Source organism: Porites lutea, chromosome 4, assembly GCF_958299795.1.
Source record: "Porites lutea chromosome 4, jaPorLute2.1, whole genome shotgun sequence".
NCBI lineage: Eukaryota > Metazoa > Cnidaria > Anthozoa > Scleractinia > Poritidae > Porites > Porites lutea.
The window spans coordinates 2,446,285-2,469,407 of NC_133204.1; the positions used below are offsets into that span (position 1 = coordinate 2,446,285).

General features: G+C 38.5%; 1 protein-coding gene across 1 annotated transcript; it reads left to right on the forward strand.

The window, feature by feature from the left end:
• The first annotated feature begins 1,145 nt into the window (after positions 1-1,145).
• Positions 1,146-21,223, forward strand: LOC140935237 (uncharacterized). The gene is made up of 29 exons (XM_073384780.1): positions 1,146-1,468; positions 3,793-3,921; positions 4,344-4,379; positions 5,073-5,117; positions 5,252-5,290; positions 6,460-6,519; positions 7,307-7,389; positions 8,171-8,221; positions 8,304-8,376; positions 8,972-9,049; positions 9,565-10,025; positions 10,535-10,859; positions 11,261-11,373; positions 11,492-11,550; positions 12,564-12,706; positions 13,270-13,389; positions 14,063-14,329; positions 14,737-14,832; positions 15,563-15,574; positions 15,705-15,731; positions 15,962-15,982; positions 16,107-16,127; positions 16,316-16,396; positions 16,814-16,984; positions 17,398-17,934; positions 18,463-18,566; positions 18,686-18,746; positions 19,415-19,606; positions 20,810-21,223. Exons 1-29 carry the CDS (start codon positions 1,402-1,404, stop codon positions 21,106-21,108), a joined length of 3,771 nt encoding a protein of 1,256 aa, XP_073240881.1. The 5' UTR covers positions 1,146-1,401; the 3' UTR covers positions 21,109-21,223.
• Positions 21,224-23,123: the final 1,900 nt, after the last annotated feature.

Sequence of the window (23,123 nt, forward strand, 5' to 3'; positions counted from 1 at the left end):
GTCTGGGCTAAAAATTGTACGAACCCTGGCCCAAGCACGTAAGCCTTTTTTTAAAATCAAATTCCGAATGGAGCAACAGCCAATTCATTTGGCTACGTTAACACAAAGTTTAAATGTTAAGACTTCGATCTTAATTGGCTAGGACTGACCGGAAAACGCAACCCCTCGACATTTTTTTTTTTCTTGTCTCTGATTGCTTTTGCATTCAATCCGATCGTTTTAGACGTTTCGTGCGCCCGTGAATGCTCAGACGTGACGTTTTGACGCCTCACCACAGGTTTTTTGTTCATATGAGCACTTTCAGCGTTTGTTCTTTTCCTTGCCTTCAAATTATAAATTAGCAAAATAAGAGGAGGACGAAGGAGGCTAGACTAATGTCTGGAACATTGCCTTCCCATCAACATGCCTGCGATCAATCAAGCTAACTGGACGGCGGTTTCTCTACCTCACAGTGATTATTATCCCGTTTTGATGTTAATTTGTTATTTTCGTATTTTTTTTTTTTTCGTTTGAACATGCAGAATTTTGTTTATTTGAACCTAGCAAAATCAAGGGTTTCTAATTCGGGAAGTAAATGAAACGCGCGTTAGCCGCGGAACAAACGATTGGGATCTGGCACGCGATTGCTCTAGTCTGATTCAGATTCGGAATGCGGAGCAACCTTTATGTGAATCAAAGGAAAACTGAGAAGGACGCATTCGGCTCGAAGCCAGCGATTTTTGGAATGAAGAGATGAAAGAAATGAAACAAGCCTTTAACCCCAGACGTGTTAGTGTAGATGTACGTGAAAAACGTCAACATTACAATTTGAGGTAATAACAGAAACGCCCAAAACATTTTTCTTTTGGGGACAGTTAGTTTATAACCCGTTTTTAAAAATGTCTTAATTGCATTTTCGCTATGTGACCAGATTCGTCGTTTTAACAGAACCGATTAATGCCTGGCCACGCTTGATTGCAAAACTTAGTTCTTATGTCCAACCGTCCGAATTTCTACAATATTTAACAACGGGCTTTTTGTTGGGTTGACTCTAGAAGTATTTCGTCGCAATCGAGTAGAATGATGTTTTTGTCGATATAATTTATTTTGTTTTTAACAAGAAAATCAGTTAATTGTGTGAGTATCGGAGGTGCGATAAACTGCTAAATGTCTAATCAATAACGTCATTTTCTCGCGCCGTAATCATTACCTCATCCATATCAACCAATAACAACGCTTCACCTGCCAAAACAAGGGCTGGTACCATGAATATCGGATTTCGTGTTTATTTTACCTACCTTTGCACCAATCAGAGCGTAGAGTGTGATATTTCTGGTATTAGCAAAGATCGGAAATTTTCATGTCCGAAACTTGGATGTAGAACTGGGAAAAATTGGGAAAAAATTTTTCCCAATTAATACTATGAGGATAGCGGTAGTAATTCTCATCTTTGGGTTTTGTGCAGTAGGATATTCACGGCCGTCTAAAAGTAAGTTGAAAGTATTCCTAAGCTAGTGATAGATTCTCTCAACTTATAAGTCATACCTTGCAGATTAATGTACTAATTTATAGAAGGGGCCCGTTAGTTGTGACTTTACTGTTTTATCACCGATCAGGTAGGAAATTCTTTTAATGGTGCTAAGTGGTAATGTTTTTACATACCACATTTCTGAAGCACTGCGTTTCAGTTGGACATGAGTTTAAAGTTGTCAAGTGGAACACGATATGCTTCCATAACTCTGTGTTTGAAATATTGTTCTGCCCCAGAATACATTGCCACCAGTCAGCTAGTTCCGGCACTTAAATGCAAACTCAATTATTTCTCCAAGTTAAAGGTTATTGGAAATAAAACACTTCCTTTGGATTCTTTCGGATTTTTTATTAGAGTTTTCAACTAGAAATTGACAAACCTGATGAAAATTGACCAGACTGGAGCTGATTTGATCGACGAGCTGACAATTGCTGATGATTATGATTGTTTTTCTGATCATATGACATTATAGTGCAGTTTGCTCTTTATACCCTAAAAGTAAATGAAAATTAAACTAAACTTAGATTAGAATTGAATCTTAAAGGCTTCAAGAAAACTTCCTTTAACCTGACAACCAACCCAAAAATAAATGCATACTTTATCTCCTGCCGCGACCAATTTTAAAAACTCAGTGTTCGTCCAAATCAGAAACTCTTTAAGCGCACTGGAGCGCATAATCAACTTGTGACCGGCTTCTCACGGTTTTTAGTTTTCCTGTGATAATATTTTTCTCGCGTGAACAATATTAATGATTTCTCGTGTGATCTCAGTTTGGTTAAAGAATGTTGAATTGTCCGTGATTCGGCTCGAAAATTGACCACACCCACAGGGTAAGAATCTCCATTTTTATTCGCCATAAAATTAAACACGCTTGAATAATTGAACCTACGTTATTCAGCTTTCGTCAGAACGAGTTATCTGGCACTTATATTTACAATCATTCTATTTTGGATGTTCGGCAAAGAGTTATTTAATTCTTGGCTGCTTTACAACTGAATTATTTGTGCAAATGGTGTAGTTGTAACCAGAAGCTGATTCGGTAATTTAAGGGTGCGTCTTTGAACTGGTTCAAATATGATATCTTTTGACTTTTTAATTTGGCCGATTTGGGTGCTCGTTGGAATTCAGTGTAACTACTCAATGTGTGCAAATTTTGACTTCGTGCTCAATTCTTCGATGAGACTAGTCATTACAATTAAAGCTGCCATGAGCAACGCTATTGTAAACCCATTTCAAAGAACAGCTTTGAGAATTAAGATAGTATAACACATGCACTCTCGTCATGATCTAATTTACTAGTAAAATGTTAATCCCCAGATGATGCCTTAATAATCCGTCATTTTTACATAGCCGTAAATGACTGGTGTTGCAGACTGTGAGCAGTCTCTCTTTTGCACGAAAATCTGTGAGCAAGTGCGATATGCGAGTATGCAAGGGGCGTAGCCGGGAGGAGTAAGCTGTGCCACAAGTTGCTGGTCGGGGCTTCTCTGCTGGCATACTCACATATCGCACTCGCTCTCACTCTCTCTCAGATTTTCGAGCAAAAGAGAGACCACTCGCAGTCTACTGGTATTGAGGCAGGGTCGTAACTGGGGCGTCTATAACTGTCCATCATTTATTTGTTGGATCACTGTTGTGCCTGCACACAAGCCGTCAAGGATAGTTTTCACACAGGCAACTAGCTATGGGCGACATCTCTGCACTTAATGAGGCTTTGTCTACTTAAGAGCATTTTCTGTCGCTGTAACTAGTGGTTAATCATAACTTTAACAAGTTTTCTAATCTGATTGGGTATCAGCAGCGCTGATTTCAGCATTAAAAAGAAAAAAAGCCCTCGAAGGCTCTTGTGTTTAAATTTTCAAAATTCTTGAATTAAGAATAACTGGTAAAAGAACTTCGTGCATGTCTTCCAATCCAGTCTGTTTAATGCTTTCTTGTATGATTAGAGACCGCATCGGACTTCACTCAGTTCCATGATCATATTATTAATAGAACAACACAAGGCCACAGAGTTAATGGATAAGTTAGTCAAGCAAAGAACTCATGGTGTGTTGCAAAACAAGATGCCAGGCTGTTTAAAAGTGTATAATCAGCGATATGATACACCTTTTGTGCGCTGTTTGCCTTTCCTCATCGCGTGTGCATGTCTAGCGCTCCACGCCTTTTTGGCGCTTGCCTTCTCTCGCCTAAAAAAAAAAACACTAAAAATAACGCCTGTGGCTAATGCTTCTGAACAGGCTATGGGCAGTTGAGAATTTCTTCTCTTGTTGCTCATTTGATAGGAGGTCATAAAACTGCAGAGGTAGTAGATGACTCGGATAAAGAACTCATCCGCGTGGCTAGAGGAGATGTAGATGAAGATGACGAACCTCAAGAAAAGTCCCATAAAGAAACAAAACGATCAACCGAGGGTAATTTTTTATAGTCTGTATGGAGCAGTCAAATTGACTTTGTGAAAGTTTATTATAGTTTTGCATATTAGAGAGAATCATGAGAGTCGCGTTTATGGAAAACGGCAAACATCAGATTCAAGTTGAGAATTCCTCAAAATAGAAAATGAGCAGATGAAACAGTCTAAAACAATTCTTATCGATGAAAACAACGTGAAACTATACTTATTTTCAGGTAGAAGTAAACATCGGTAAAAGACAGGTAAAACTGAGGAAACTTGGTCACGTGCAGTCGGTAAAAATTCATGCTTGCCGTTTGCCGTAAACGTGACTCCTATTGTCTAATGGAATAACGTCCTCGTTTAAACAAAATAGCTATGCATACAGCATTTGTTGCTAGGTAAGGATAAAAGGGGTTTTATTCTAATCTTTTATCATTACAGCAATCAACAAAAGGGCAAAACGAGCAGCCGAGGAGGGTAAGCGATGCTTTGATATAAATAACGTAATTAACAATTATAATCGGTTTAATAAAAAGCACTCTAACACTGAAAAAAGGCCCCAATAATTCTTTGAATCATCCTGAGTTGGAGTTTGCTTAGTTATTATGTAACAAGAAGCACGCACTTTGGGTCATGGAGGTGCAATACGCGTGCCCGAAACCATATCACGGTGGTAGCCAACAGGGCTAGAAGTCTAAGTCAAAATCGTTGGGACACTTTGTTGTCTTCTTGCTCTCCAAATGTTGGTGTGCAAGATTTGGAGAGTTAACTACGATAAACAACATTGGGAGGAAGAGGAGACGGGCCAGAATTAAAAAACAGCGTTGAATGGAAGTGTCCAAACTATTTAGTTTAGGTTTTCGAAGGCCGATCAGTGCTAACCCGGAGTTAAGTGTTAATTTGGGTTTCTCTTTCTTCTGTTTGCTTTAAAAGCTTTTATGTTTGTTTTTAATTTCGCACTAATCCAGGGTTATCTTAATCCAACTTTGAACAACCCGGCCCATTTACTGTTAGGACAGATTTTTACTTTTCCTCCTACTTCGCAAATCTTTAGTGACAAACCACAAATGACATTTTTAAATTCTTATTATTTCATATTTGGCATTATTTTTCAAAGTGTGCACAATGCTTAGAGTTTGTTATTTTAATATATATATATTTTTTCAACAGATGCATTTTTCCAAGCACTGCTGTCTCGATCCGAGGAAAGGAGAGGTGAGAAAATAGAAATCTTTCAGATCTATAACAGACTTAGAGTGTAATGAAAGTATATTGTTATGGAATGCGTAGACGTTTTACGGCATTCTTGATTAATGTGCAATAATATCCTTGTATTTCTAATTTTGTAGAGAAAAAGAGGTCTTTTGACGAAGGAGCTGATAACACAGGTATAAGAATTAGGCTTTCTTTTAATTATCCATGTTGCAGTTTTCTCGTGAACTGCTTGGGATCAGACGTTCAAACAGCAGAAGTGACAATGTTTTTAGAGTTTTTATCTTCTGAGCGTAGAACGGGCGGGATGGTGTCTACACTCGATACTCAACAACTAGAGGTTTTATCCAATGGACAACTTTTCTTGTTTGTTTAATACATGAACATATTTTGATATATAATTTGTGACTGTTAATTGCAAGTTGCAAATTGCAAGCAGATATCGTAAGTATGATAATTAGAAGGCTATGCCAAAAATCATTACCTAATATTCTTTTGGCGCAAAAACGTATGAAATGCTATTAGAAAACTAGAAATGATATATTTAAAATAACCATGATATGTTATCATTGTAGCGGTCTTTTCTTATCTTAGTCCTTTGGCCTTCATTTTCATTCAATTTACCTTTACATTCAATGGCCGCCACATTCAATTACGTCAAAGTTAAAAAATTTTTTAAAAATTATTCCTCAAGCCCGAACGGGCTCTGAGTCAATAGCCCATGAGGTCGAAGGTTGAATTGGCTATTGACTCAGAGGCCATGAGGGCGAGAGAAATAATTGTTTTAGTAAAATCCAACTAGTTGGTCAAAAATATCGAGACAAGACAACTTTAGCTAGTTAAAGCAAGACTTTAATCCTTTTTTGTCGCCAAAAAGCCGGCGCTTTTTGCTACTAGTGGGCTATAACATATAGCCTAGTAGTTGCTCAACCAATCAGAACGCAGCATTGTTAATAGACCACTTGTTGGATTTTACTAAATATATATATTTTCAAAGTCAACATTAAGCGATCAAAATGTGTTTTAAGCAAGAATGAGAACTTAAATCAACTCTATAAATACACCTTCAGCCTAACAAAAATGTGAAATATGATAATAGGGCCATTTATACGAGGAAAAATAAGACGCGTCTTACATAAGACGCGAACTGTACCATTCATACGAGCATGTCTTATCTAATAAGACGCGTCTTAGCTAAGCCGCGTCTTATTTTAGACGAAATGTGCTATTTATACGGAAAGTTCGCGTCTTATTTTTCCTCGTATAAATGGCCCTAATGAGAAGTTCTTGCTAGTTAATAACTCAGCAGTTGTATTGATTCAGGTGCTGTCGATTAATTTTTTAGGATATATAATCAGAGATGATTGGAAGGGAGACTCCAAAATATCCGATGCTGACAGGCAGGGTGAGTAGTTCATCCCCTACTCTCCCCCCCCCCCCCCCCCCCCCGCCTCTCCTTTCCCATTGTGCCTATTTTGATTTGATATAGCCTGCGCCACAGACGAAACTAAACTCTGGTTCAGTCTGTCTGCGAAACAGCGCCGAAATCTTTGTTTTTGGCCCCCAACTGTGTACCAGGATTTGAGTACGCGCCATGATTGGCCTGTTAAAATGCAATAGTCAATTTGCCAATCAGGATGAAAGGAAATTCTAAACTCACTTCCGGTAATTCGTCGAGTCCGTTGGTGGCCCAGAACAAGGATCTCGGCACTGCTTCGCAGACGTTACTAACCGAGGTTTAAGGACGTCTGCGATGCAGGTTAGATTTGCCATTAATTTTATGAATTAATAAGAGATTTTTACTTTTAGTGAAGTCAATTTAGTCTCTACTCATAACGTGAGTGTTTTGAAAGTTTGTAGTCACTTTGAATCATAACTGAAGACATTTCAGAGTAGCACTATTTTTATATGAATGGTTGGAGCAATAGGAGTCCAGAGGCAAATTATCTATAATAGACGTGTTGCTACGGCTGCTTGATGACTTTGCTTAACATGTCATTACTATTTGAAGTTGAAGATTTGTAAAAAGTATCAAAGGTAATTAGACCTGATAAAATTAAAGGCTTAAAAGGTTTGATAATTTACATTTTAGAATATTATGACGTCACATCTGCAAAGTAGTCCTCGATCCATCTCATTGCTTTTTCCTTCTTACTTTTTCTTTATATATTTTCTTCATTTTTTTGTTATAGAGCTCGAAAATCTTTTCAACGCTATTAATGCCCCCGATGATGGAGGCGAGGAAAAAGTGGAGGAAACAAGAAGTCTTAAGCCGGTAAGAATCCCAATAAACCTGTTAACTCTCGTCTTACTTTTCTTGAAAGGATTGGAGAGGTTTGCCGGCCGCGTTTTTATTTATTTATGTTTTGAGGGCAAAATGAGTACAAGTTTTTTAGTTTATATCTAAACGCATCGTTCCACAAAACAGAACTCCCCACCCCCACCCCCTTCCCCGTTTCCTTCTTTAATTCCCGACTTGATTTTTCAAACGGTTTGCAGGAACTTTGATTTCATTCATTCATTCTTTTTTTTTCCTTTCTTTTCTTATTTTTCATTTTATTCATTTTTTGTAAAAGACTGATATTGCATATATTACCGTGCATATCTTCCTCTCTGACACGGCTATTCAAAAGGACAAAATTACAACATTCTTTTCAACAATTTTTTTTATCTATAAGCGAATGGAATATAGCTATTGAGAGAAATTCGAAAAGATAAGCTTAAACACTCGATGACTGATAGGAATCATCTTAAAACTTCAATGTTGCCAAAACGTCTTTGTAATACATCCCTTAAGTAGCCGCCAATTCTTAATTTTCTCTTTTTTGCAATCAATTCAGTCCCATGCTACAACTTAACTGGCAACTTGCAGCTCAATTTTTAACCCCCAAATGAATTAACCGAGTGAACGCCGCTACAAGTCCATATTTGTACCACTCAAGGGGGCAGCTTACTGACATAGTGGATCATTCAGAAGTGTAGCTTAATTCGATCGACTGCTCAGCCACCACTACAGTTGCTGCATAGCTCATGATTTTCTTGTCTTTCTTTTCAAGGGATTAGAAGGCAAGGTTCAGCAGTTTACTGAGTGGCTCATGAGTCAGCCGGTAAGTTATTTTGACACAACCAGGTATATTTGCCCCCAAAGCTCACCTTGTTTTGTTGATGTAGAATTCTGTTTAATTTCAGCCCGATAGGTTTACTCAGTCGCTGTCGCACATCCTTGACGTAGAGCAGTCTTTGACCAAAATGTTTTACGATGGTAAGCTAGCCATTATCTTAGAACGTTACGAGAAAAGCTCGACAACCTTAATGAAAGAGCAGGTTGTATTTTGAAACTAAAACAAAACAGCAGTGTCATAACATTGAATTAATTCAAATGGAGAAAAAGTGTGTTATTTTACATAAGATGCCAGGAAATTCTATTTAGGGGAGCAGTGCCAACACAGACCAACTAAAACACTATTCAATTACCATTTTTAATGTCTTTCAGAAGACCTTTTCAAAATAATTCGACTTAAAACACGTCACTACTTCTACTGTGAATTTTTTGCTAACGGTTGTCCAACAATTTGACAAGCAAGACTGGTAGGAGTAGCATCTTTTCAGCCAGGCCTTTCTGGGGGAGAGGGGGAAGGAAGGCGTGATACTCTGGTTATATGTATACTAGGGTGTTGTCAAGAACCTGAACCAAGACTATCGAGAGAGAGTCGAAATCTCTTTGCGTTATCATCTTATACTCTTAATCTTTATTAGATCAACCTGCTATGCTCAACTCTAGTACTGAACAGTGGCCTTAGCATAGCAAACGATGTTAACAAGATTAATAGTGTTGTCTTTTCTGTAACTCACTTCAGGTCAAAATCAACAACAACAGCAGCAACAACAACAACAAGATCAATCACAACAACAGCAAACACAAGTGCAAGATCCCGGTAAGATTTGCTTTCTTCCTCGGCGTTTTTGTCTGCATATTTTAATGGGCTCTGCTATAGGGCAACGTCAGCATAGTAAAAAATCGCAAACGTTCTTCCACTGGGCGGTAATAAGCTTTTGTTTGAAGTTTTATTGAGGGGAGATAGGGGATACAAAGAAGAAGTTATAAAACTTCAGATTCATAAACTTATAATAAGTTCTTTCAGTCTTGGTTGATAAGTGCTTCGGCCTAGTTTATAGGCACTCCACTCTTCAAAAATCCGAAAAAAATTATCGAATTGAATCAGATCGTAACACTCTTACTGGCAGGAGGAAAACCTGTTTGTTTTAAAATTCCAGGGGAGATAGGGGAATGAACTAAGGGGATAAGTGAGAAGTGTGCCTAGAACTCGAGACCTGTATTCTAAATCCGGATTGCGATTATGACGCACTGATTCGGGAGGCGATCACGTTGCCTCCCTTATTTAACAAGATTTAATTTCTGATTTCCTCTTTCCACTCTGCACAAGTACAGCGAACAGCAACAAGAACCCATCGCAACCACAAGGAAACTGCAAAACGAAATGTTTCACTCTGCAGCTGGGAAACACAGAGTGCAAAATCATCTGTGAACCTCCTGTTGTTGAACAACCTAGCCAAGCACCAGCCTACGGCCTGTACTCACAACAACCTGCATATGGGCAAATGCAGCCGTACCCTTATATGGGACAAATGCCAGCGCCTTGCACCCCTCCAGCATGTCAGCTGGGCCAGATGTACCCTGGATACACTCAGCCTCAGCAGTATCCTGGGCAGGTTGGTGTCCCTGTGGCTGGTGCAAGACCGTCACCAGTGCAGGAGGGCTGTGTGGGACGGTCATGTGACAAGCCAAAGGATGAGAACGAGTCACATTCTGATAAACCTAACGAAAAACAGGATAAACCGGCTCCTCCTCCTCCAAAACCAGCTCAAGCTCCTGCCCCATATACTTTTCAGGTTCGTTAAAAGCGTCAGTAATATCACGTTTCAATAAAATTTAAATAGTCCTTTTTCGTCTGTTCCATTATTTAGGATGGATTCATTCATTTGCAGCTTTCGCGTATAGTTATCGCATGTTTCCTGTTTTGGAGAAAGGAAAAAAAGACAATTATAAATTACATAAGGCAAATGTGACGCAGCCTATACCTCTGTAAATGAAAATCTTCACTCATTACTTATCATCCTTATTAACTGAGTTTCATAATGCCATAGCAATAGAAAATGTTCTAAAACAATTTTTCCAAGTGATTCAATTGAGCGATAAGTATGTAGAGAGGTAATTAATAACTTCATTTTTTTATTATTGTAAGATTATCACTCTGTCTTTAGTATGAAAGTTAACCACAGTAAATGCATGAAATATTACAAAGAAAAAGTATAAGCACTGATCTCGTTTAAAATTTGGCCAGTCACTTTCAGCTCTTTTGGAAAGTTATGTCTTGTTTGTATTGATTGATTGATTTCAGACCACAGGGGCAACTGTTGTTATGGATCCGGTTAAAATCACCTCTGAGCCCCAAATACCAGTTGCTCCAATGGTTCCTGGTCAAATTCCTATGGCTATGCCTCAACCTTACACTATGCCTCAACCCTATGCTATGCCCCAGCCTTACACTGCACCCCAAGCTCCTTCAGCTCCTCAGGTCCCGTATGGTATCACCATCTCAGGTTTGGCCGGACCTCAAGCACAGCCTCAGGCTCCAGTGACGTCTCAATATTTCAAACCCATGCCTCGTGACTGTCACGATTATAGTCAGCCCAGGTGCCAAGTCTTTCTTGATTGGCCAACAGGTAAGCTTCACTGATTTTCTTTTTTGATTGAAAAATTAATATAATTTATAGCGTTGGTTTTAAATTCTGACCCGGTGGGGAAGCTATTTGTGGAGAATGTTAAGGCGTTTTAAAAGTTTATCACTCAAAGCTTTTATGACTTTTTTTGACTTCGGGCATTTTTTTTTTTTTTTCATCTATTTGGGCCTGTGATCAAATTCGTTCTTTGGGCTACTTGGGAAATTTGCCTTCTGTCTTTTTCTTCTACATAATTTTTTCCAGCTCTGGCAGGCAGTAGCCCAAGCTGTAAGCTTTAAGGCTTAGTTTTATTTTGTCTCAGTAGTTGCCAATATACGTTACAAAAACATTGAAATAATTTGGTGGACTGAATCTCAAGCGAGATGTATTTTTGTCTTTCACAGACGAGCGCAACGAGATAAGGGCCTCACTAAGATTCAAACAGAACTGGGACAATGATTACAGACGTTCTTCTTCGACTAAGTACAAGATATTCACAGCGGAAGTAGAGAAAGCGGTAAATAGCATTGCAGTTTCCTTATGAAAGAATCAGTCATTGGGTGTCTTTCTCACGCATTTGAAACGGACTCATGAACATTTCCTTTTTCTACCGGTATTTTTTATCTTACATACAGTTGAGAGACGTGTACTCTCTGGATCCGAATTTCAAGGATGTTCACGTCACCAGCTTGAGGTAAAGTGTTCATATTAATTTGTTATTTAATAGTCATTTTAGGAGGTTGCTCCCCAACCCTCAACTTGTCTCTATTATTACAACCAAAGACAGCACGACACCCAGTTTTCCAAACCGTTCAAGAGGATCAAGGTTTGAAAGAAACAATTGACCTTTTTAGCTTCGATGTTTTTTTTCCAATTCAGACCACGTGATGTTCTTCAGGGAATTTGCCTTCTGTCTTTTCATAAATTACGTATACATATGCTAAAACTTGATGTGAAGGTGGGTATGACGACATTGGAAAGAAACAGTTCTCTGGGGTCTGAAAAGGGAAAACAAAACATACAAACCGAAAAGGTCTATTGCTTTTATGAGCAAAACAGCTTTAAAGCTCTACACGTGCATCTCAATTTCTAGTACATTTCTTCGACGCCCACTGCGCGACTACACTGACTACAAGGATAAATCTCCTATTGCGACGTTCTATGGCCGAAGTGAGAAGTAGACACCGAATTTTTCTTTGTCATTTGAAGCTGAATAAATTTCTTAAGTATTCAATTCCAGGAAAAATCGCCTACATTTGACAACTTGAGTGGTTACCAATAAGCGCGACAAAGCCAGTTGTAATGACGCAAATTTAATTTATTTTTTATAGACGTTTTTATTACCGTCGTCGTCTTCGGTGTTTAATCTCCGTATTATTGCAATATGAAATCATCGTATGTTAGTCAAGATATAACTCAAAATTCAAATTAAAAGGAGGGTGGTCACTTCACTTTTAAGTATTTTTTTTACACGCTCGTGTTTTAAATTTAATATAAATCTTGTTGTGCTTTTTTTTTGGAAGAATTTTAGGTACTTTTAACAATAGGGGGATTTTTTAAAAAGCCGGAATATTAATGAAGCATGTTATACAGGCTTTACTCAAAATTCAGATTCATTTGAAGGGGCTTGCTACTGTAGTACAGTTTTATATTTCATACATTTTTGTCGTCATAAATTAAACAAAAATCTTAATTTTGGTCCCACAGCGACGAAGATATGAAAGTGGCAGCGAATTTTGTGCTTCGCTTCCAGCAGCCTGAGAAAGAGGGATTGAGATATCTCTCCCATGCAATCGCCAACCATTATCTTCAGAGCATGCCAGTTTTCAAGAACACTTTATTACGTGATGGTGGGTTAATAATGCAGATACAAGTTTTGTTCATGTGAAGTTCTTGTTACATCGGAATATTCTTTGATATGTTATTAGTAAATTGGCTGCAGAATCAGTCAAAGTCTTGGTCCCTTTGACTGTTTGCTTTTCCTACTAAGACTATTTTATGGTTAGAAGTTTTGTAAGTTTAAAAAGTTTCTGGGAATTTGGGACGAATCGGCTGGTGTGTCAAACTTCTGGTCTTCTAGTTGGCATTTTCCGAGTTTCCCTAAAATCCGATATTTTTTTCTCTGGAAAAATGGAAAAATTCATTTATCATTGAGGAAGAACATTGCCACTGGAACTAATCAGCTTGCATTGGTGGCATGAGGAAGGGGCACAGTTTGCGAACTGGTAAGGGGTCTCATTGCCTCCCCCCCCCCCCTCCCAAAGAACAACAAAAGCATTCTTAATCAAGACAGAGACCAATGGACGCCCTTATATTTCTGCGTCGCTTGGGCGTCTGTATTAAAATGTTCGCTATTGTAATATTAATAGTTATTCGCCTGATTTTTAAGCTGGGCATTTTGTTTCTTCAAAAGGTCTCACTCATCATCATCGCTCAATCGTCGCTACTCAGGCCGAGCTGGACGCACTTCCTAAAGTTAAAGTGGAGAGCAGCCGCAAGCTCCAGGATGAAATACTCTCAACGGAATCACGATGTGAGTTCCTTATACATTCCACATAGACTTCTTACCAGTGGCAGTGAGATTTTTTACCTCGTCCTTTAGGTTTTGGGAAACTTAACACCGCAATCATGCTAATAATCATAATAATAATAATAATCAACTTTATTCTGTCGAGGGTGACACTTACTCAAATGTATATTATTATGAAAGTTCCTTTAAACCTCTATCTTTTAAACAATACTGCATGGCTTATAACTAATCGAGTATCAAGATCAAAGCTTCAAATAGCTTAAAATGGTACTTGAAAACGCTGTAGCCACCGGATTCTCGAAATTGAAGGTAGTTAGTTTAACCCGCAGCTATTTTTAGCCTGTGAAAACAGCCGACATTCCGCGACGCCACCACTGGTTCCCCGCGAAATGACGTCTGAGAAACAAACGCAGAAATTCCTTACTGATGACGTGTCACTATTTCAGATCTGGGTATTGCTTCTGATTGGTTGTAGCGAATTTCCCTCGCGGCACGACCAATCCGCGCCGAAACATCAGTATGGAATTTCTGCAGTCGTTACTCAGACATCATTTTACGAGGAAACCACGGTGGTGCCGTCACGAAATGCTTTCTCAGGCTTATTCACATGGAACTTTGAGTAATAATACGCTTCAAAACTGTCGTTAATAAGTATTGACTGTTACTCTGACTACAGCTTATCTAGGATGCTTCAAGGACAGGAAACCTGGACGCGACCTTCCCAAACAATTTACCAAGTATGAGATGACACCCGAGTGGTGTGTCGGCAAGTGTAAACTGGCAGGATTCGGTTACGCTGGCCTTCAATATGGATACCTTTGTTTCTGCGGTAATAAGTTTGGCAAGTACGGTCAGGTAGATGACGGAGAATGCTCCAGTTTGTGCTTTGGGGATAAAACAAGAAACTGTGGATCCTTCTGGCATAATTCTGTCTTTTCTGTTGGTAAGTGCATTGATAAATGTTTAACTTAAGTTTAATTAATATTCCTTGTAGATTTATTACAGAGATTATGTATTTTATAAGAAGAACAGTAAATTAAACTGAAGTTCTAATCGTTCGTCCTTGGAGGTTGCAAAAACTTACATGCTTCTCTGGAAAACAAACAAACCAGCAAAACAAAAAACTCACGGAGAAGTTACTTTCATTTCTTCGTATAAGTTAAGCAGGTATTGAAGTACATACATGTAACAAGAGGCAGACTCGAAACAGAAATAGCTTCTATGGTCCTTAGGAGCAGTTTATTTTTTGTTGGTGATTAACGTTTTGGAAACCAAAAGGTTACCTGAGTCGGAGAAGTGAAATCTGCACAATTAATTACGTAATGCACGTATTGTAATTTCCAATTACAGATGGTAAATGGCATGATCCTCTTGAACAAAACAAAAAAGTTGACAAAGAACAGAGTGGATCAGGAGACGCCGAAGAAGACGAAGAACAGCAAGATGGTCAGTAACCTTCCAGGTGTCGTTCAGCCTAAAAGGTTTCGAATCATTATACGTTTCTGGGAAACTGCGCACCTACCCCTCCCCTAAGCCAATATTTTGCCCTAAGTGAGAAGTAAGCGTTAATGTTGAGTTAGGGAAGGGGTAGGTGGTCTGTTTCCCAGAAACGTGTTGCGGATGGGTGCAATCATCAAAAGACGTATTATAAAAGATTGGAATGAAAAGATACTGAACCCAACACCCAGGCCACACCACATTACCTATCCTGCAGTGGTTTACGAAACACCAAGAAACACGGCCGCCTGATTGTCATAAGATATTCATTTTCCAAGTTTTTTTCGTGTGCCTGAAAATGAGACAGTAATAACCCCTGTAGTTATGAATATACGAAAGTCATATATGAGAATTGCGTGGTGAAGAATTATATGAAAGAAGATCATCACAGTTATTGATGCAACTTTTGCAGTTGCGAAAAGAAAGCCTGAAAAAATTCAGGCTGGTACCGTAAAAATAGAATTTGACGTGCGAAGTGTCTTCCAGCTGTTCATTTTTCATTTTTGAACAGAACTGTTGCTTTTAAGTAAATTCTAATGAGGGAGAGTAAAGGATTTGTAAATACTCCGTTTCGAAGCTCGTTTCCTTGTAATCAGAAGAATAACGTACTCTTCATTTTATTTATTTATTTGTTTTTTTATTTTTGGCATGGACCAACTGATGACCATCAACCACACAGTGCCAGAACATAGTAAGAATTTCTTTTCTGATCTTTGTTAATCACTACGTCGTTTTTTCAAATTACAATTTCTCAAAATGTTTTTTGCGGCAATGTAGCTATTTTGGTTCTTACAGTGTGTTGTTATTTTTCTACTCCACAGCCGAAGTTGCTAATCATTTAATGAAAGGTATGGTTTCTTAAACGCATTACTAGTTTTTCAAAACCCCAATATTGAAAATTAGCAATTGCATTTCTAAATTAATTCTGATTTACATTCAAGATTTCAGTTTATTTCGTGTTTTATTACTTATTACTGATAACCATTAAATACTAACGTATTTTGTTATTTAGAGACAAATCGATTATTATCATTAAATCTGATTAAAACTCTTGCACTTTTTTATCTTTCTTTTCCAGCCGCGGAAGCTGCACTTAAAGGTAAGAAAATCAAAAAATGACAGTTAACGTTAAAAGTGATCTTCTCTCACGTATGCGACATTCCTAAAAAAGAAACTTTAAAACGTTTGTCAACACTTGTTCTCTTGTCTTTTTCCCTCTTCAGCTGCGAAGAAATTGTTACCTCGTAAGTATTCCACCTTCAACTTTCTTACTTTCTTGTTCACTTGAGTAGAGAGTGCGTCTGTCATTGTGAATGCGCATATATCTGCATGAAATCAGAACACTACCATAAATTATAAACGATAGTTTATCAAGGCTTATTTGCACGCAATAAATATTGCTATAACCAAGTATGTGGCAAATTCCACGCAGATCCTCAACACGAGAAATCTAAACGGACTCCAGATGAGGAGCTTCAGACGAACAGTGAAGATGCCATTAGTGCACTCGATGGTAAGTTAGTTTGATTCGCAACTTCGCTGACTGCGCTCTGCTTCCGCAGTCAATGCTTTAAAGCAGAGCACATGTAATTCACAACAAGTACTCGTTTTGTGAATCCGTACTATCTCTACATGATTTCTATTTAAAAAAATACAGAGGAGCCTCGATTTAATGTTTGTTATAACGAGATTTCGTTATATCGTGGTTTTTTTTCATATATTTTACTATACCTGGTGTAAAGAAAATCGTTCGTTATACCAAGGACTGCGTTATGATAGAGGTTCGTTCAACTAGTACTGTATAGAGGACATAAAAAAGCGTAGTGAACACATAGTGAAGATGTCTTCAGTACACTCGATTGTGAGTTCGGTCTTTTCCTTCCCGCTAATGAGAATATCAAGTCCGTTTTCCTCTTTTCCATGTACACAGCTGCTGAAAAATTGATGGCGTCCAAAACAGCGTCAGTTGAACACACTAGGAAAGAAAAACGAGACGCGGAGGGTGATGGACGGGATCTGTTGGTAGCGTATTTGAGTGACGTAGGGGGCTATGACAGGAACTATCGAGACGTCGAGGGTCAGGATGAATCTGGATCCTCAGGTAACATAGTAGATTACCTATAACTTTCACTGTACATGCGGACTTCACATGAAGACCTTAAGCGACAGCCATAGGACCCTTGTCCGACTGCAACAAAGGAAATACGAGACGTCTACCCGCAGGCCACCCTTTGATAGACCTGTTCCGATTGTGCTAGTAACATGCTGGAAAGTTGCTTACTGAAATGCCAAAAAAATAACCCCAATAAAGACATATTTCGCGACTCGAGAGGAAAAGTCACACGATCAACTATATAGAGATTTTGCAGTTGCTTCGTCACCAATTCCTTCTTTAAGATTGTCAGTTAATTCTTTAAGATTCCCAGACTTGCATTGAAAGTATAATCAATGTTAAACAGTTCAATGTTTGTTTAGATAATAAGATTTTGTTTCAATTTTTCATAATTCCTACAGAGTCGAGCGATAAGGATGAAAAGTTTGAATATCGAAGAATGGTCATTGATGAATCTGGAGACGGCGAGTTTGTTGAGAAAACTAAAAACAAGGAACTCAAAGCTCGTAAACGAAGGGAAATCGGTGAACCGTGGGATGCCAGCTTTGACGGGCCAAAGAAAATGGCATCAAGAGCTGCCCCTGTTGAACAAGTGTCGAAGCGCAACGTTGTCCCTGAGCACCAAAGTGACACCGAGGACGACCCTAGCAGGCTCGGAGATGATTCGGGAGATAACGAACAGCCCGAGGAGTTGACGGAAAATGTTGCTGATCCAGTTAGTTTGGGTGAAAATCGGGTCACAACTGATTCTAGTAATACTGAAGAAGCAAGTTCTGAGGAGGACAGCGATGAATCTGGTGGATCTGGTTTTGAAGACGTATCGAGTGAGTCAGGACAGTCAGACGAATCAGATGAATCATTGGAGTCTGGTATGTCTGGTTCTGATGAAAGTGAAGATTCCGGTGACGAAGCAGACAAGGAAGATGCTCAAGAGTCAGGTATGTTATAAACGAGACGAAGTTTGAAAAAAAAAAAACGCTCAGTCGCTACGTTATTCAAACTTTCGTTGCCGAAGGCTTCGACGTCGTTGCGTCGATTTTCTATTATTTCTTGATTTTGTTAGCCTCACTGGCTATCCTACCACGATCAGCTATAAATGAAACAAACTTGCTCTCGCTCTTTTTTCTGTCCTTTAATAACATTAGAAAGTTATTTCCTTCAAGATCGGATGAGCTAATTTGAATGACCAGGTGATTAATTCGGTTTTGGTCAGTACGACAATCAGTCAGAAGACTTGAACTGAATACCCATCAAGAATGATGTTTGTGGGAGAAACCAAATTTCCAGAAGAAAATTGCATTGGGTCGTTTCGGGCCAATTAAAAGAAAAGGAACTTGATCATCTATGTTGATAACTAAATTTACTGTTAAAAGGTTCATAAACGCTTGTTATTGTGTGAACAAATTACAAAATTTATAACATCTTAAAGACTCTCAGATATTCACTATCGTTAATTCTTTTCACAGATTATGCGCGTGTAGTAAGAGAGACGAATGATGATGGCAATTTGTTAAGACATCGCAGAGAGTTGCCTGAAGAAACGGAAGACAAGACAAAGGCAAAGTCAAAGGTAGTTGTGTAATTTTTTTTTACCAAGAAACAATTTAAAAAACTAAATATTTTCTTTCAATTTTCGCTGATGTGCTACCATATATTCGCTTCCAAACTTCATTCTATTTGTTTTTTTAGAGACAAAGTGCCTTGATGGATGACAATATAAACAATAAACTTAGTGATCAAGTGGAAAAAGGTAATAGCATTTTATTGTTTTCTTTCTTTCGGCTTTCTGCCCTTTAAAGGTTATTTAATTATGGTCACCCACTGTCAATTCGTTCATTTTGTTTTCTATTAGTAAAGTTTATGCACTGGATTATCTTTATTGATAACCTTATATTCCTTAGCATTAATTTGCATGATTTGTTTTTCGAAAATCTCCAATTCCCCACTCCAGAAACTCGAGGGAGAATAAGTACAAGCTTTAGGCGCAATCATTTCAGGTATCGTTTGGGTGGACAAGCCTTGGTTATGATTGGTCGATGGTATTCAAGGTAACCATTAACCGATCACAAGTTACGCCTGTCTACCCAAATGATCCCAGAAATCCTTGCGCCAAAAGCTTGTATACCCTTTCCCCCTATTTCTGGAACTCGTGGCTTGAATTTCTCTCAATCCCTTTAATTCCGATGATTATTTTTGACATCCCAGTATCGTCGTTCATAGTTTCAATCCCGAATCTCTTAATTACTTTAATTTTCTGGTGTGGATCGCTTGATTATTTACCAGTCTGACAGGAAAACGTATTGCCCGCCTAAAAATTATCTGAAATCAACTCTTTTCGTAGCTTTATCAACTCATTTTTTTTAACATTTGTCGGGGAAAAATTAGCAAATAAATGATGTCATTATTGTTTTATCTCAGGAGCTGAAAATCTAATGTCCTTGATACTGGATATTTATCAGTCAAAGAAGACATTGATTAATCTACAGCAAGTTGTTCAACAAATGAAACAAGATGTAATGCAACAAATGGACGTACCAGAAGGTCAGAGGGAACAAGTGAAAAACAAGCTACGAACTACCATCAGAGAAACCATAGTCAAGAAAGCTAATGGTATGATGAATAACGTCTAAATATGAATTCTGCCATAAGTAATAGCCAAACCGGACTCCCCACTAATACCCTTCTTTATTACGTATGAGATGACTGTGTTCGAAAAAGTCTTTTGCCCGTTTCCGTGGTAAAATAAATAAGTTGTGAATTACTCTTTGGGGTCTCATTTTGTTATCGTTAGTTACGGTCAAATTACTTTTATCCACCCTAACGTTTTCTAACAGACACGTTCGCATAACGGAAAGTTGAGTGACAGATCGTAGAAAGTCAGTCTTGTTCTACATTTGCGTTCTTTCCACATTTTGATATATCATTTTTGATCTATGAAGATGGATCTACCAGGCAAAATAGACTAAATAAAACCTGTACCAGATAAATTATTCATTTACTTTTAAATTAGATTTTTTGCAAACGTGTTGAGACACTTAGTCTAGCTCTGAAGGAAAATCAGCCTTTCTTACTTCAAATCGCTGCTGGCCGAGTATTATATCTCACAGATGTGTGACCCCCCCGTCCCTTAATTTCAAGTTGTTCTACCAAGTCTTGAGCATGGTCTTGTATTGCTAACAACTTTGATAAGAGGAGGAGGAGGGATCACAAGCACAAGGGCATAAGCAGGTCTGTTAGGCCAAAATAAGGTGGAGTGTATCAAGTATTTTTGCAAGTGGTTGTAGCATCAATGAAGTCTTCTTCGAGAGGGGTTATTAGATCCCTAGTCTGAATTTCAAAACCAGTGGTATCCTCGCAAAGTGAGGAGGAAGCCATGTCCCTGTCAGTATTAAACGCAAGTGACTGTATTTGCGATTCTCTTCGTCGCTGTCGTAGTTTCAACCCATATTTATGTCGTTTGCTACCATTTCATCTGGCCTATGTAGCTGTTTTACGGCCCTGCTCCATTTGGGGAACAAGCGGTGAGGGCACTCGCCTCCCACCAATGTGGCCCGGGTTCAAAGTCATATATAGGTTTAGTTTGTTGTTGGTTCTCCTCCTCGCTCCGAGGGTTTTTTATCCTCTAGGTACTCCGGTTATCTCCTCTCCTTATTCCAGTTCACACGGACACGTTTCAACGAGGTCTTAAAAACTCATTATTACTCCATGAGTAAACAAATTACAGTTACAAAATTACAATTACATGGCGCTGGTCGGAATTTTACCCGGCCCTAACACGGCCTCATTAACATTTCTGTTTAATATTGCTTCCAGAACTTGCGGAATCCATCCGACAGGAGGTGAAAGACTACAAGGAAGGCCATCAAGCCGTTACCCAGCAGGCCAAAGAAGCTATGGCCGCCATCTTGGATATTCCTGTTTTCCAAGACACTGTTTCAAGCATAAAAAGCCAAATAAAGAAAAGAGCGGTAGAAATTGAAAAAGAATACAAGATGTCAAAACGAGGAAGCGAAGAACTACCTAGCATCTTAAAAGAACACTTTAAGAGAAACGCTCCTGATTTTAAAGGCGAGACTAGGCTTTCGCGTTCTCATAGAGACTTAAATCTTTAAAAGACATCAAATTGAGGAAATGTTCTTGTTTACTTACCCTGGATGAAAGTATTGGTTTTAAAATGTATCGGGTGCAGCCTAAATTAAAAGCTGAAAATTTGGTGTTTTTGTATAACGAGAGTAAAATTCGCGTTCACGAAAATCCCTGGTGGCAATCAATTCCTGCGTAACAAACAAACTATAATAATTTATTATAAATTCTTTGGGAAAACTGTCTTGTCTTGCCCAATGGAATCCACCAAGAAGTTTCCGAATGTCACATTAGCTGAAAAATTATTAAAGAGGTATTTGATACACAAAACACATTCATAAAACCGTATAAAACTTTCTAAAACGCAAATCTGCGTATTAAACGAGATTTCATAAAAGTTGCAACTTAAATGAACTTTTAAATGTTACTTAGAATACTCCTCAGACGGTCATCAAATGTAACCGCGTTTTCAGTATCTAAAGCACAAAGTCCAACGATGCCTAGCAAAGGTCAAGAGCTGAACAATTTTGTTACAGCTGTAAACAGGCCAAGAACCTTTATGGTCTGGGAAACGCACTTTAAGTCAATTCCAGCTCTTCCAAAAATCAACGAAACAATCAAATAATTGATTGAAAAATCGAATTATATAACCATGCTTCAGGGGGTAGAAATCTAAAAAGGATTACCAACCAGCCTGGTAACAATTGGAAACTACCAAAGTGTCGCCCTTACTCTGTTTAAAATTTGTCTTAAGTGCCGTATTTGTACAAAGCCGTGAATCATTATTAAACTGTGAGTCAGCCTAAAGAGGCAAATATTTTACGTTTCCTTCATCGATTCTTACTCTCTCTAAATCTCGTGACCACCGAAAAATGGTATGATTATCAGAGATACCGTGGCATGCCATTTTCAGGGGGGCTCATATTATAAAAATGTCTTCAATTTTAGGAGTGTCCGCAAAACGATCACTTGGGGCAGCAGAACATCGGCTTACATTTTACTCCAGGTTTCATATTCGAAGCCTTAATTTAAGCATTTATCAGAGCTGCTTATAGCGCATGTTAGATGTTCGTTTGGAGGACAAACAGGGATGAACAGCGTTTTTGTGCCCTGCAATTTTGTTATTTCGGGTCTCCTTCACTCATCATTTCTCAGACTTCAGAAAGTTTGGCATAAAGTCAACCTAGAACTAGACAGTAGAGACTTCAGTATGTAAATCCTAAAGAATATAAGTAAATTTCTGTATATAGATATCAATCAGTGTTTTCTTTAGATGTAGAAATAAAAGGCTTTGTAAAGTTACATTCATCTATTAAAAAATCGACGTCAAACTGTTAACCTGACTTCTTCATTACGGAGGATGTAAAATTGTATTGTTTTCTTTTTCTTTTTTTTTTTTTTTTTTCGACGCGGGGTCGTCAGCTGTGTCTCTGGGTCAGAACTTTGCTATCTGCTTTTTCTCTCGATTTTGTGGCGTCGACAAGCTAGGAGAGCTCCAGTAAGACATAGCACCACGTCCAAAAATTGATGAAACGGACTTTCTCTAGTTTTAAATAGTGCCCCTGTGCGATGCAAACATTTTTGTGTTATTTTTTTCGACTTCATTGGCGTCAAGGCCGATTACTGGTGTAATAGTAATGATTTCTGGGATAGCCTTCAATCGTCCCGATCGTCCCAGTCGTCTGAGAGCATTAGAGCTGAACTCTATCCAAGGGATCGAGGTCGTCTCAGCCGTCCGGGTTGTTTGCGATCGAGTAGCGTTTCCATATGATTTTTTCGATCGTCTGAACGTTAATTGAGACGACCGGGACGATCAGGACGATCATGGACAAGCCAAGCTTTACAGGCATTCACTCCGATAGTACCAGAAAGTTTCCCCCTTTAACGCAATATTTACATCTCCTTAGCCGGATTTTAGCTTTTGGAACTCATTAGAACACTAGTGAGAGTATAAACTTGCCAACTCTTAAGCTGATAAATATGACACAACGAAACGAAATTACTCGCTTTCCTTCATGGTACATTTATGAACCGATCTCGTAGT